This window comes from Megalobrama amblycephala, linkage group LG19 (assembly GCF_018812025.1).
Source record: "Megalobrama amblycephala isolate DHTTF-2021 linkage group LG19, ASM1881202v1, whole genome shotgun sequence".
In the NCBI taxonomy this organism is placed as follows: Eukaryota; Metazoa; Chordata; class Actinopteri; order Cypriniformes; family Xenocyprididae; genus Megalobrama; species Megalobrama amblycephala.
In genome coordinates, this window is record NC_063062.1 from 26,735,772 (window position 1) to 26,750,897 (window position 15,126).

The 15,126-nt window shown below is 37.8% G+C and overlaps 1 protein-coding gene across 7 annotated transcripts in view; it reads left to right on the forward strand.

The window, feature by feature from the left end:
• The window catches only part of LOC125254769 (rho GTPase-activating protein 42), a 186,378-nt gene that overhangs the window by 125,398 nt on the left and 45,854 nt on the right, over positions 1-15,126 (forward strand). For all 7 annotated transcript variants that reach the window (XM_048169571.1, XM_048169572.1, XM_048169575.1 and 4 more), the window contains 6 exons: positions 3,476-3,577; positions 4,238-4,348; positions 9,195-9,299; positions 13,186-13,315; positions 14,189-14,289; positions 14,361-14,470. In XM_048169571.1, the coding sequence (XP_048025528.1) occupies positions 3,476-3,577; positions 4,238-4,348; positions 9,195-9,299; positions 13,186-13,315; positions 14,189-14,289; positions 14,361-14,470 (659 nt within the window). The remainder of the gene's footprint in view (positions 1-3,475; positions 3,578-4,237; positions 4,349-9,194; positions 9,300-13,185; positions 13,316-14,188; positions 14,290-14,360; positions 14,471-15,126) is intronic.

Below are 15,126 nucleotides of genomic sequence, written 5' to 3' on the forward strand. Positions count from 1 at the left end.
GGTTTTTCTCGTCATAGACGCGAGTTTGCCCATGACAGGCATCAGACGCGCGTCTCCACGCGGCAGATCGTTTGTGTGTGTGACGGAGGGATTCCCGCAGCATTGTTTTGGATGTTCGGTAAGTTCTGTCTCAAAATAGGCAATATGTCATAAAATTAGGGATGTCCAGATCCGATCACGTGATCGGAAATCGGGCCCGATCATGTGGTTTCAGACTCGATCGGAATCGGACGTTACCTCCCGATCAGGACTCGGATATATATGTATATATATTCTCATTATTTTTAACACATCTATAGTGATGCGGTGGCACAGAGTTAGGCCTGTTTCACACTGCAAGCGTAAGCGGCGCGTGAGTAGCGCATATTTTTTTCAGCGTGCATGTCAACCAACGGATGCATTCACACAGGCAGCAGGAGCAGCTCGTAAAGCGCCAGGCAGGAGCGTCGCGTAAGCAGCAGTGCCGCGATCGTCTCGGCACCGAGTCTATCCCTGTGTCTCAATCAGCTCCCTAGCTCCCTAGGTTGTGAATCAGTATATAATGAAAGTAAATGTGGCTGATACCCTGATCAGTGCCCTGACTACTGAACCAGGGAGCTGATTGAGACACGCGCTGCGCTGCTGACGCTCAATTAAAGTGAAAGCACACTTTTGATGGACAAAATAAATATAATTCAAAATGCACACAATACGCATGTCTAATGTGTTTTAACAAGAATTTGAGTATGACAGAAAAGAAAATTAAGAATCAAAAATAATAATAGAAGATTTACCCATTTAAACTTGTTTTTTATTATTCAGTTTGGGTTAAAGTATGGTGTATTATAAAAAACTAAAGTAAACTAGCCAGAAAATATGATATATATAAACATTATTTTAGTTATTACACAGACTGCAGCATACCCAAATCAAACCAAATATATTTGTTTTTATATTAGCCTTTTTTATATTTACTGTTGCACTAAAGTGAAGTGAAGTGAACAATTTATGTTATTACTTGATTGTTCAAGCTACCTCACAGAAGTGCTCTGTTTGTAATTAAATAAAAAATAAGGAACGTCCTGGATCTGTTTTTTTTCGCTCTTCTTTATTCTTTTTTTGATGTATTATAGAAGTATCGGATCGGGACTCGGTATCGGCAGATACTCAAAATCAAATGACTCGGACTCGGACTCGAGGGCAAAAAAACCTGATCGGGACATCCCTACATAAAATCCGACCAATCACGTTGTGAATGTATCCCTATGCCTGAAGGTTCGGTATCTTTTGGTTCCGTGATAAAATTGCCTATCTGAACGCTAATCGGACCAGGACTAAATGTTTTTTTTTTTCTTCTTTGGTCCGGACCAAATGAACCAAACGAACCGAACTACAAGTGTGAACGCACCCTAAGTGAACCAGGACTAAATGTATAATTTTCTGTTTTGATCAGGACCAAAAGAACCAAGAGAAGCGAAATGTGTGAACTTACCCTTAGGGTGCTTTCATACCTGCCTCATTTAGTTCGGTTGAATCGTACCAGAGTTCGTTTCCCCCTTTGGTGCGGTTCGTTTGGGCAGGTGTGAAAGCAGCAATCGCACTCGGGTGCGCACCAAAAGCGGACCAAACAAGCGTACCGAGACCTGCTTGAAGAGGTGGTCTCGGTACGCTTTCAAACGAACTCTGGAGCGGTTCGCTTGAGATGTGAAAGCAATCCGACCCAGTTAACGGACCAACGAACCAAATGATGTCATAATTCATAACGGGAAATTTGATATAAAAAGCGGTAGTGTCTGATTCTGTGAGTGAGCACATTATTTACCATAGCTGAAAACCAACGAGCGCCTCTGGTGTGTATTTGCACTTCTCCGTGCGAGAATGCTGTCCCGACAAAGCCTTTCCCCGCTCTGCTTATAAATTATAAAATGTATATGGTCTCTCTCGACACACTGACAACAGTTAGCCTACTACTAGACAGCGCTGGGAAACCAGAGACGGACCGAGAGAGAAAGAGAGAGAGCGCGTTTGAATTTGCCGCAGCATTAATATATGTAGTATAATTTAAAAGCGGGAAAGACGGCTACATTTATAAAGTGTTTGCGTGTGTCTCGACAGTTACAAATAAAGCCACAATAAACTCATGGAGCGAACTTGTCAATCATTATTTTGATGGCTGACGCAGAGAAAATTCTGACCAATAAGAGGACAGTTTTACTCGCATGACTTGCCTAACGCATTTTGGTACGCTTTGAAATGTTGCTATGTGAAAGCGAACCGAACCAAGAAAAAAAAGCAACATTGTAAAAAATTTAGTCCCTGTTTCGGAACAAAACAAACGATCCATAGGTGTGAAAACACCCTTAGACAGAAACTGACCACCAACCGCAGATGCCATTTTCAGATGCCTTTTTTTTTCTAAGCTCAGGAATCGAACCTCAATGAACACATTGAGGTTCATTGAGGATGGATTGTGGGATATCATAGTCAGCAACATCTATGCAGTCTTCAAAATTTGATCAGATGCATCTCAGTAGACAAAATGTCGCACTATCATTGGATTCGGACGTGCCTTGTTGTCTTCTTACCTCTGTATGCTGTCGGACACAGCCAAGGGGACAGAATTTGGCCGGGCAGCATGGTCCAGTTAGCCCCTGATGTTAAATGGTGGAACCATTGTGCTGCCAAAACAGCATATTTGCATTGATGGCCTTTCAAAAATGATAGTGATTTATGGCAAAGTAACTTTTTGCCATCTTGACTTTTAATACCCATGACATTGAGCCTACTTTGTGAGATTGTGTTGCTCTAATTTGATTATCTTGACTGAAAGTTTGGAATATTTTTGTTTGATTTTGAAATATTCCACTCGTATGCTTGAGCGAACAGCTCTTGTGTGCAACTCAACAGAAGCCTGTCGATCAGAGGGTACAGAATATACTACCTGTGCCATTAATGAGTCAGCATTGAGACTAATGCAGACCTTTTCTGTCTGCATGCATCTGTCAGGAAATGTTCATTTATTAAAAGCTGACTCATAGACTTTTCCAGATTTGCATTCAAATGGCAGTAAAGGCATATTTTCAAAATGGACGGAAATAATGTTGTGTGATTTGCTCTGCTGTGTCTGCTGAGAACAGAAAGAGATTAATCTTGTTATCTTGTAACTATGATTAAGTATTATCTTTAAGCTTGGTTTGTGTCATTTCATTACAGAGTGACAATATATTTAATTATACGCAATATATCAATTATGGGCTAAACTTTTTCTATAGCAGTACCTAAATATCAGTAGGAGACAAGAACGGGCTCTCTGTGATAAAGCATTAGAGTGCCACCTAATGGGCTGAGAGGAACATCACAAGAATACGAGGGTCCCACTTTAAAGAAAGATTTTCACACTTACCTTCTCACAAAATGTTTGTTTGTTCATTTTTAAATAATAAACACCAGTGGTATATATACTAAAAATCTCTCATTAACAATTTGTTTTTCATAGGAGGGGAAGAAGAAATTTGATAAGGAGACGGAAAAGTACTATTCCACGCTGGAAAAACATCTCAACCTGTCATCCAGAAAAAAGGAATCGGCTCTCCAAGAGGTGAATCATTCCACAAATAAGTCTAGTTTTGCATTTTCCAAAGGAAATACCAGTGCTTGTGCAGTTTAGTCTTAGTTTGCTGCATTAGAAGTGTCTTACCATCATATCTTGCTTTCTGTACACAAGACTTACTGAAGCTGTTTCCATACACCTATTTTTATGTACATTTTGGGATATCGCATATTAACTTGGCATAAATTCTAAAAATGTGCATAAAAAAATCCAAAAACGTTCCACTCTTTCCATTCAGTTACAATAAATTGGAACTAATTAATAACACACAAGTCATATGAACTACTTTTATAGTCCTTAGTGTTCTTTTTGAAACTCACAGAAGAAAGCCATGTCTTTTAAACAACATATGAGTAAATAATGATCAAATTTCCATTTTAGGATGACTAATCCTTTTAAAAACATCAGTGTTTAAAAGCTTTAGTTCTTGTTTTTTTTTTTTTTTCTTTATTCCTCTTTCCTGCTGTTCAGAGATGTTCCTATGCGTTTGTTTAACTTGTTGTTACACAAATTCTCACAAAGCTAAACCAGAAATTCTCACATGTAATGATTAACTAAAGCCCAAACACGTCCAAATGAGCGTACAAGCCTGGCAGTCATCGCTTTCTGTCTGTCTCTAGGGTAACGGCGTTCTTTGTTCATTTGCAGGCTGACGCTCAGATTGATAAGGAAAGACAACTCTTTTATGATGCCTCGCTAGAATACGTCTTCAAAATCCAGGAGGTTCAAGAGAAGAAGAAATTTGAATTTGTTGAGCCGGTAAGATCTTTGTGATACATATTATACCTCTTATATTTAGACATAAAGTTTCCAAACTGAAGCTCACAAATACACACAAAGCCTATGTACACAAAATGTTCCTGAAAAAAAAAAAAAGAGAAAAATCAGATGCCTATCATGCAGTGTAATGTAATGAGAGTCAAGCCATCTGGTCAGTAATGGATTTGTAGCCAACAGGAAGTAGGTGGAGAGTTTGACCACTGAAGTCATAATCACATTATGCCAGCTTACTGAAACATCAGCTGTAATTTCCTGTCCCACAATCACCCCTGAGCTATTAAAGAGATAGTTCATGGAAAAAATATCATAATTTACTCAACGTTATGTCATTCCAAACCTGTGTGACTTTCTTTATCCATGGAACAAAAGATATTTTGTTGAAGAATGTTGGCAAAAAAAAAAAAAAAAAAAACACTGAGACATTCCTCGAAATATCTTCTTTTATGTTCCACAGAAGAAAGAAACTCATACAGGTTTGGAACGACATGAAGATGAGGAAAAAAAAAAAAGATTTTTGAGTGAACTATCCCTTTAAGAGTCTATAGTAACTGCAACCAAAAGTCAGAAATCTCAATATAATCTCAAACACGTCTCAGCAATACCAAATGGTCTGAGATGCTATCCACGTTCATTTTTCCAATTCTTTTCTTTTGCTGGACGTCAACAGTATGTTCATTTGAGTCTATTTTTATTTCTTCTAATTAATTTTTAGGAGGACCCTGTAAGACAAAGTTAATCCTTTCTCTTAATATGAAGCAATAATTGAAAGTTTCCTGCTATTAAACATAGAGGAAGTGCTCTTTCTGTTCTTTTTTCAGTCCTTTTCAGTCATGTTTGTCATCTAAATGAGTGTTTCCCAAACCTGGAGGAACACTAACAGTACACATTTTCCAAATCTTCCTAATCAAACACACCTGATTCAACTCATCAGTTCGTTAGTAGAAACTCCAAGACCAGAAGTATAAGGGAGACATTCAAAATGTGTACTGTTGGTGTGCCTCCAGGAACAGGGTTGGGAAACACTGATCTAAATCTCCACTCAGCAGATAGATCGCATAAAATACACAACAGCTGAACCTCACATATTACAACAGTGGACAGAATTTACATGACTCATTCCTGCATTAAGCATATTTATATGCATAAGTGTGCGCAGTAAAGTGAGCCAGAGAATGTGCTCTATAGATTTAGAGGGGCATCCATTGTTTATCACCTGGCATGGAAAAAACGACTGTTAATCTCCCAGAAGCACTGCAGTCTGGTCTGCTATTGAGTTTCAGGGTGTGACATCAGCATCTTTGAAGTCTTCAAAGAAAGAAAGTCAAATTGTTGCAGTGTCCTTAAGTATGGGAGATATGGGAAACTGTAATGCTCAATCGATGTATAACTCAATGCACAATGCACTTACTATAGCCACATCCGGTCTGTGCACTAACAATTCAGTAAGTGTTTTAAGTTAAGTAAATGTCTTCCTTAAGTAATTTGAGGTTGCAGGGTTGTAATCATATTTACAATAAATCGTTTCTCCCCTTCTCTGAGGGAGCTTTTACAACGCCATTTTCAACTAAAAACGGAAAACTTCTTATGCGTTTTGGCCGTTCATTTACACAACAATTGAAAACGATACCGTTATTGGGTATGTCTCAATCAGTTCCCTAGCTCCCGAGCTCGTAAATCAGTAAATTGCGTACACGAATTTGGGCACTGGTAAGAACAGTAAAGGACACTGGTTCACTACACATTGGGACACTGATGCTCTATTTCCGGCCACATGACAACAATTTTTGTTGACAACATCATTACTTGTAATGTTATTTAAAGTACATTATGACAAATACTTTGCTTGTTACATGTAAGTGCAATATTTCAGACGGAAACGAATTATAAATGTTAGCTAGATTGTGTTCGTACTACCTGTCTAACGATGTATGTTAATGCTGAAATATAATAAAATAACGGTTTCTGTTTTAAAAACATATATCGCGTGAACTTCCGTTAAGGGAACATAGTGAGCATCGATGCACCCTGGGTTTTGTAGTGCATTGTGGGACTTTTTAGGAAGATCCAGTACACTTGAAGGATTCTGCGATTGAGACAGCCCTTAAAGCCCCTGTAAAGTCATTTTAAAGTATGTGTTCTGAGTTTGCAGAAAAATGAGTTATTAACCACCCAGCCAAATTTGAATGATTAAAAAATCTGCAAGTAAATGAAATAAAGGTGAGTTCACGCGGCCTCGTGTAGTTACAAGATTCTAGCTTGTAAAAAGCGTTCACATCCTCGTAGAGCTCGTAATTACAGCTTGTAAGATGGGAGTTTTCTGAAAGCTCCCAGATGTACCACGTGGCCGCTGTAGATTGATTTATTAGGCGTTGATAGTGGTGCCATGGAAATGCATAATGAACAGCTCAGAATGTAACATCACGTGTTGTCATTTTAAGATTCCGGTAAATACTAGGTGACGTGAATGCAGCTTAAGTTAGCAAAATCTCGAATAAATAGGCAGCTCTCTCTGCTCTCAAACGCTGGGGGCGTGTCCGCTGTCACACCCACTCGCGAGAGCTGCCGTCTCAACTGACTTGAGTCTATGAGTCAAACCAAAGACTATAGAATAACATAAGACGTGTCACTCGTATTGTTTTGAATGGGAGAAAGTGTAACGCGCAATATGGCGGAATAAGTCCCGCCTTCTAAATAAGAGCCAATCGCCGACTGGTAAAGTCATCGCGTCACTTCAGCGGCCGTTAGAATCACCGGTTTCTATAGAAACAGTCAGACGCGTGCCTCCGAAGAGACGCGCATTTAGGTCTGCGCATGCGCATTAGCTTGATCCAGCCTGAAAAATACATTTTTTTTGTCATGATTCGAGCATTTAGAAACTAAATTTATGAGCCGGTTGTTGTTAGATTTCATTGGTGATTTCAAATATGAAATTTAATCGTAAGGTTGGCGAACAGTTTTGGAGAATTTGATGTTTCCCCATTCAAAGAGATAGGAGCTGCATGATGCCCAGGATGCCCGAGAGGCATTTCAAAGATGGCCGCCGAGTGAAATGACTTGTCTTAAAGGGACTTTGGTCAAACATACTGATGCATATAAAAATAATCTTTTAGAGGGTTGCAAATTTTAATAGAGTTACTGTGGACTACCTACTAATTATAACATAAGCAAACTCGGCAACTTACACTCATTGGTGGGCACGAACTGCCGACTGTTGTCGAGTCGATAAATGACGGTGCCGCGAGACGGGAGGATGAAGGCCGGGACAGGAGAGACTCTGTCCGGCCCCATATATCATCGGTTATCGGTGGGACGGTAGGAAGGCCAAGGCGGGAAGCGGGCCGAGGTCTGTTCAGTCACATTCACCAAAAACACCGGATTATCTGTGAATCCCAGCAGTTTGTAAAATTATCCGGTGTAGAACGATCACTTTAGAATCCTTCATATCATCGTTTTAGGAAATTTAAATAAGGAGACGAGCATATTATATATTATAACAACCATGTAATATGCATTTGCGTGACGAAGGCATTACTAGCTAAATGTGCAAAGGGCTGTATAACTGTAATGACACTCGAGATTGAGCGAGTGAACCGCTGTAGAGTTAGAGGCGGCGCCACGCTCAGTGCGTCATCGACAGTTATACAGTGTTAGGGGAGGGGGTATTGCCGGGGGTCCAAGTGCGTCATCAGACCCCCGTTTTAGCTCCGCCCAAAAAATCCTAAGCAGAGACTTGGTGAAAAACTGTTTAACGCTCTAACTTCACAATTAAGCATTACACAATTCACAGTCTTTGTAATGTGTTTCATTAATACATTTGTAACATTTATAAAGTGTTTAGAAAGAATTCTCAGAATTGACTTTACAGGGACTTTAAAATGGCCTGATCAGTGCCCTGACTACTGAACTAGGGAGCTGAAACTACAAAAATGCGAATTTGTGAAAACGGTGACGTCATGTGCATGCGTATTACATGTTCAATTTATAGGAGAGTAGTATTTCTTTACAAAAGACATCGCCAACTACTGGCCTGTCCCGCACAATGCAGCATTTTTAATCGTTTTCGCGGATCCGTGCGAACAGGGATCGGTATGACAACGTTGTCGTCTGTACGCGAAAAAAAAAAGAAAAGGAAAAACATTTCCGTTTTCGCGGATCCGTGCGAACAGGGATCGGTATGACAACGTTGTCGTCTGTACGCGAAAAAAAAAAGAAAAGGAAAAACATTTCCGTTTTTAATTTCCGTCATTGATGTCGTGTGAATGTAGCCTAATTCTGACTTGTACTGACGCCTAGTGGTGTGAATGCAGAAATATGCAAAAGAAAAAGTTTTCAGTTACCAGTGCCATTGTAGAAATACAATCATTGCTGGCAGCCATCGTTAATTGATTTTGTCAGTAAAAATGACCAATAACAGGAAGATTTACAGAGATGAAGGTAGTTGTATTCAGCCCGTCATTTCAACATGGCTGCCCTCATGAGGTGACCCGCTTCATGTAAAATTAAACACTTTTTATTAAGTTACTGATATGAGTGCAGTCTTCATCTCATATGAGTGTACATTGTTTTAAATATTTTACAAAAGTACTATTAATTTCTTTCTGTGTAAAACTTTTTAATAATAAAAATACTTAAAGAAGAAATACTATAAAGAATTTTGTGTGTAAGTCTTTTGATTAAGCAGTTATGTGACACCTTTATCCATTCAGAAAATTTACAAACTGACTCAAAAAATTGAAAAATATTCACTGAGAAACAGGAATAGATAGACATGTTGTATTACAGGCATAATATGGAAATGTGTATTTACATCTTGTTTGGGTTGCAGCTCTTGGCCTTCCTACAGGGTCTGTTCACATTCTACCATGAGGGTTATGAGCTGGCCCATGAATTTGAGCCCTACAAACAACAGCTACAGTTTAACCTGCAGAATGTAAGTGCAAATCTCCTGTGAGTCATCCAGCTTCTCTTTCACTTTTTCATTAGCCTCCATTTGACCGAAAATATGTTTTCACTTTTGAAAATATTTGTAAAGCCACATGATGTTCAAAAAGAGACTTGCACATATAAAAACCTTTTGCCCTCTGTTCTTTAGACTGTAACCTGCTCTGTGTGTCTTTGATCAATATTGGCCTGTTATAAACCACTTCCTGCTGCTCGTCAGCATCTCTGTGCCTGCGATCCATGACCTTTGACCTTTTCTTTGCATCACTGTCACAGTAAGCTCTAAGCTGATGTAGTGTCACAGAACTTCAGCTTGTTCTAAAGCACAAAAGACCTGTGCTGCAGCACTATGCCAGCACTGCGGTATATATACGCTAAATTAACACTGCTGCAAAAGCATGAGATTTTAGCCTTAACAGTAATTCACTACTGCAGGACAAGCACCTTTAATATTGTAGGAATGTCATTGATAATTCACATTGATGTATTTGGTTGTGATGTCAGTACTCCAGAGGACAAAAAAAGATATGAAGCCATTTATTTTCCTTTCTTTCCAGCAAACTGTGACAGACAAAATTTGAATGCAACTGGTGTACATGCACTATATATAAGGGAAAATTCATGTGCATTAAAGGGATAGTTCACCCAAAAATGAAAATTTGATGTTTATCTGCTTACCCCCAGCGCATCCAAGATGTAGGTGACTTTGTTTCTTCAGTAGAACACAAATGATGATTTTTAACTCCAACCGTTGCCGTCTGTCAGTCAAATAATGCTAGTTCAGCATTCGCTTAGTGCGGTCTGATCGCGCTCTGACAGCGGCAGTGATGTCTCGCGCATATACTTCAATGAGAGCGAGACATCACTGCCGCTGTCAGAGCGCGATCAGACATCACTAAGCGAATGCTGAACGCGGTTGGACATAGTGGTGTATTAGAGTTAAAAAATGATATAAATAGTGTTTGGTTTCTCGCACAAACCGATCGTTTCGTGTCTTAGGACATCAATGTGTCGTCACGATCCGCAGGGTTTAATTTGGATTTGTCTATGCACGTTTTTTCGACTCTTATTGTTAGAGTTCCCATTCACTCCCATTATTTGACTGATAGATGGCAACGGTTGGAGTTAAAAATCATCATTTGTGTTCTACTGAAGAAACAACATCTTGGATGCGCTGGGGGTAAGCAGATAAACATCAAATTTTCATTTTTGGGTGAACTATCCCTTTAAGTAAGGAATAAAGTAAATCCAGCTGATTCTTATCGAAAAATAAACTCAGACAGGTTGATCAGGACAGGTCTTGTGTCAGGGTTTATTTTGCGATAATAACTGGCTGAATGTACATTATCCAGCTTATCACACGCTACTTGGCACATAAGTAAACAATTGGTATATACAAATATACTTTTTTATTTGTAAAGGCCAGTTCACACTGCATCGACAAACGCAGACCAATGTCAACAGTCACCAGATTGTCGACAGCCACACTGATCCGACAAAACCCAACGAAGTGTCAGTTGCCGTCTGTTGGCGTGGTGTGAATTGGCCTTAAAGATTCAGCAAAGAATAGGTTTGAGCAATGTTGAGAATAAAATCATTAAGTTTCGAGAATAAAGTCAAAATAAAATGTTGAGAATCGGTATGCAATATGACACTGATCGAATGCATGTTTATTTTCAACATTTTATTTCGACTTTATTCTCGAAATGTAATGATTTTATTCTCAACATTGTATTTCGACTTTTTTTCTCAATTTTAATCTCGCATTATAATGACTTAAATCTCGACATGGTTTTATTTTTTTATTATTGCTTGGCCCTAATCCTCTTCCGTACTTATTACATGACTTTTCACAAAATTAATGATTACTCAAGTGTAAAACATTGATTTGAGTTGAAAATGTTTTAAAATCCATTAGAGTGTACGAAACAATCGCTGTGGCAACAAGGAGAACACTAGTATTACAGTACTAAAAAAAAATAAGTTTACCATCACAGTACTTTTGTAAAATTCTTCTGACTAAAGCTCTGTTTTATAAATTGATGAGCTGCCTAGCTAGGCAGTATTTTAGGTTTCAGTGTGAAGACTAATTCGTATGATTGGCAGTATAATTATACTCCCAAAATTTTGGCCAAAATCTAAGGCAGCATTTGAAGATAATGGAATCCTATAACGCATATTGGCGAATGACTAAGATGGTCCAGTCAGGAGAAATGGCACCTATAAATATGCTGAGAATTATAGCTAAAAATTTTTTTAAATTGGACTGTCATCCAGAATTTGTAAGGTTTGTATTTTATGTGCTTGGAGTATTGCATTGTTAGTATAGCACCAACAACCTACTAACATCCAATACTATTAAGCACAATAGTAACTGCACACTTTTCAGCAGTCTTTCTTTTAGAAGTATCTTTCCCATTCATTTTCCTGATAATTTACTCATCCCCATGTCATCCAAGATGTTCATGTCTTTCTTTCTTCAGTTGAAAAGAAATGAAGGTTTTTGATAAAAACATTCCAGGATTATTCTCCTTATAGTGGACTTCAATGGCCTCCAAACAGTTGAAGGACGCCTTCCCTATTCTACTTACATAAAAAACGGAACTGGTGCTGCATTCATTCCATAAGTTGAATAGGGAAGGCGTAGGACATACAGCGTAAGCTTTTTGAAGAATATGGAAAGCGTGAACACGTGCAAGGCGATCATTTGTGTTTATAAAGCATTTACAGTTGCTTTTTTTTTTTTTAAATGACCAATCGTTTCGTTAGATAAGACCCTTATTCCTCATCTGGTATCGTTTAAAGCCCTTTGAAGCTGCACTGAAACTGTAATTTTGACCTTCAACCTTCTGGAGGCCATTGAAGTCCACTATAAGGAGAACAATCCTGTAATGTTGTCATCAAAAAGCTGTTGTCATAGCTTTCTAGCAAGCGTTCAGACCTTTTGATTAGGGTTGGAGCTGAAATCTGCAGAGCTGATTACAATATTGAGCAGGGGTGGCTAACGTTGGTCCTGGAGAGCCACAGTCCTGCAATGACTAGAGAGTTGTCATGCTTTTTACTTCACGCTGTTCTAAATAAAGACAACATGGTGTGGCCCAGATCCGGCCCACATCTGGTACATGTGGATTACACGCGGACCAGATGTGGACCGGATCTGAGCCGACACTATGTTGCTGTCAGGGTTAATTACACATTATGCATTATTCACATTAACTATGAACATGTATATAGTCGTTCTTAGTCCTCTGGGAGGTATGAAAAATAGTAGTTATTGATTAGCTTATATTGACCTACCACATTCAACTGAGCACTATTACTTCATTAATCCAAGTTCATTGTTAGTTAATAGTAGTTACTAGATTAATAATGTGTTGCTCATTTGTTCTTGTGTAGTTATTCATTAATGACTGAACAGTATTCTAAAGTGTTTCCAAATAGTCTTTATTAATCGATAAAATGCCTCTGTAATTAAAATTGGTTGATGCCTTACTAACACTAGTGTTCATTACAGCTGGAAACTGCATTGAATTGTATGTATAGGTGCGTTTTTGAAATTTTGCAAAAGTGTATGTAGAGGTCAATGAGCCTTGATTGCATGTGATGCTCATGAGCATTAATGATATTAGTGTTACAAATCAGTCACGTACAGTATGTGGTATCATTTCTGTCACAATCTTTTGGAACAGATCTTTTGCTTCCTATGCATGTTTATATACTGTAGATGCTAATTACTTATTTCAGTGCCATGTATGGTTTTATATATACACATCTGTCAGACCAGTTATGAATGGCTATTTTAAAATGGCAGTTGCATTACTGAGATATGGTTCCCATGATCTGTTTGCATATGTGTGTTTTCTTGTTGGATGAAGACAAGAAACAACTTTTTGAGCACCAAGCAGGAAGTAGAAATGCTGATGAAGAGAGTTCGATCTGCAGATCAAGACCAGAAGCCCCCGGGCCAGTGGACTATGGAGGGATACCTCTATGTCCAGGAGAAACGTGAGTGTTATATGGACAGTCTTTAATCTTTCAGGCAAGAGTGATGAGCAAACAGAAGGACAGACAGCCTGTAGCCTTCCAGGCCAGACACTTTTTCAAAACATAGTGATAACAGGTCTAGAATCTGGTTTTCATGTGTCTTCATAAGTGACCTCACTCTAGTCTTATCCTGTTTTTTCCTGTTCCTTCACACTGCAGAGGAAATACCAAAATAAAATTGCTTTCCACATGTAAACATATTACTTTTGTTTTGATTATCATCAAATAATTTCAGATACAACAGAGAATGACCTGTTCTAGGAAAGAAAAACATTGCCATCTTGTGGACGGATACATAACACAGAGTGAAGATTTCAGTGAAGTTATATGCAAAATATATTGCTAATATAAAATATATAGCTTTTTTACATTTTTAAAATCAAAATATATAAATATCATACAAAACATAAAGAATTTCAGTAAAAAATGCAAAAATATCAGATAAAAATACAAATTATAAATACATATTTAGTACATAGATTTTATTTTTAACATAAAATAAATGTTCTATTCTAAAAAAAAAAAAAAAAAAAAAGTAAAAGTTTAAATAAAGCTACTTGTTGCACTTAACCCATTTAAAGAAGAAGTTTTAGAGTCCACACATGTTGCATTTATATCTAACATATCTAACTTATGTTGTTGGAAATATATTTCATTGCTTGTAGTGCTTTTTTTATATTTGGGGGGAAATCATGTTGTGTTATTTACAACATACAACATATGTAAAAAACAGAAATCGCCCAAAGGATTTTCAAGAGCTGCAAATGAACAATGTTTTCCCAAATACCTCAAAGCAAATATATCACATTTGCACTTTTCATGCATGTGTTGCAGGGCCTTTGGGCTGCACATGGACACGCCATTATTGTACATATGAGAAAGATAGCAAGACCTTCAGCATGTGCAACACAGAGGCGAAGCCCACGGCTAAACAGGTACAAAGATGCTCATGTGGGAACAGAGGTGCTGTTTGCATCAGATCCTCACCATCTCTCTCTTTTCTCAGAATGGTGTCATGTCAAATCCCCCAGAGAAGTTCAGACTGAAGTCCTGTATTAGGAGGAAGACTGACTCGATTGATAAACGCTTCTGTTTTGATATCGAGGTGGTTGAAAGGTGGGTCTCTGCACTGACAATACAGTGCAGACAGTTTTAAAATTTTAAAATATTTCATCCAAAGATGAACATTTTGTCATCATTTATTCAGGCCATTCTTCCATGGATCAAAAGAAGAAGAAAAAAAAGATTTAAGAATGTCCAGGCCACTTTTACGGAAGAGGATTAGGGCCAAGAAATAATAAAAAAATAAAACCATCTCGAGATTAAAATTGTTAAATTTCGAGAAAAAAACTCGTTAAATTTCAAGAAAAAAGTCGAGATAAAATGTTGAGAATAAACTCGTTAAATTACGTGAAAAAAACGTGTTAAATTTCGAGAAAAAAGTCGAGATAAAATGTTGAGAATAAAGTCATTAAATTACGAGAAAAAAGTCGTTAAATTACGAGAACAAATTCGTTAAATTATGAGAAAAATGCCGTTAAATTTTGAGAAAAAAAGTTGAGATAAAATGTTGAGAATAAACTTATTAAATTATGAGAAAAAAGTCGTTAAATTTCAAGAAAAAAGTCGAGATAAAATGTTGAGAATAAACTCGTTAAATTACGAGAAAAAAAGTCATTAAATTTCGAGAAAAAAGTCGAGATAAAATGTTGAGAATAAAGTCATTAAATTACGAGAAAAAAGTCGTTAAATTACGAGAACAGATTCGTTAA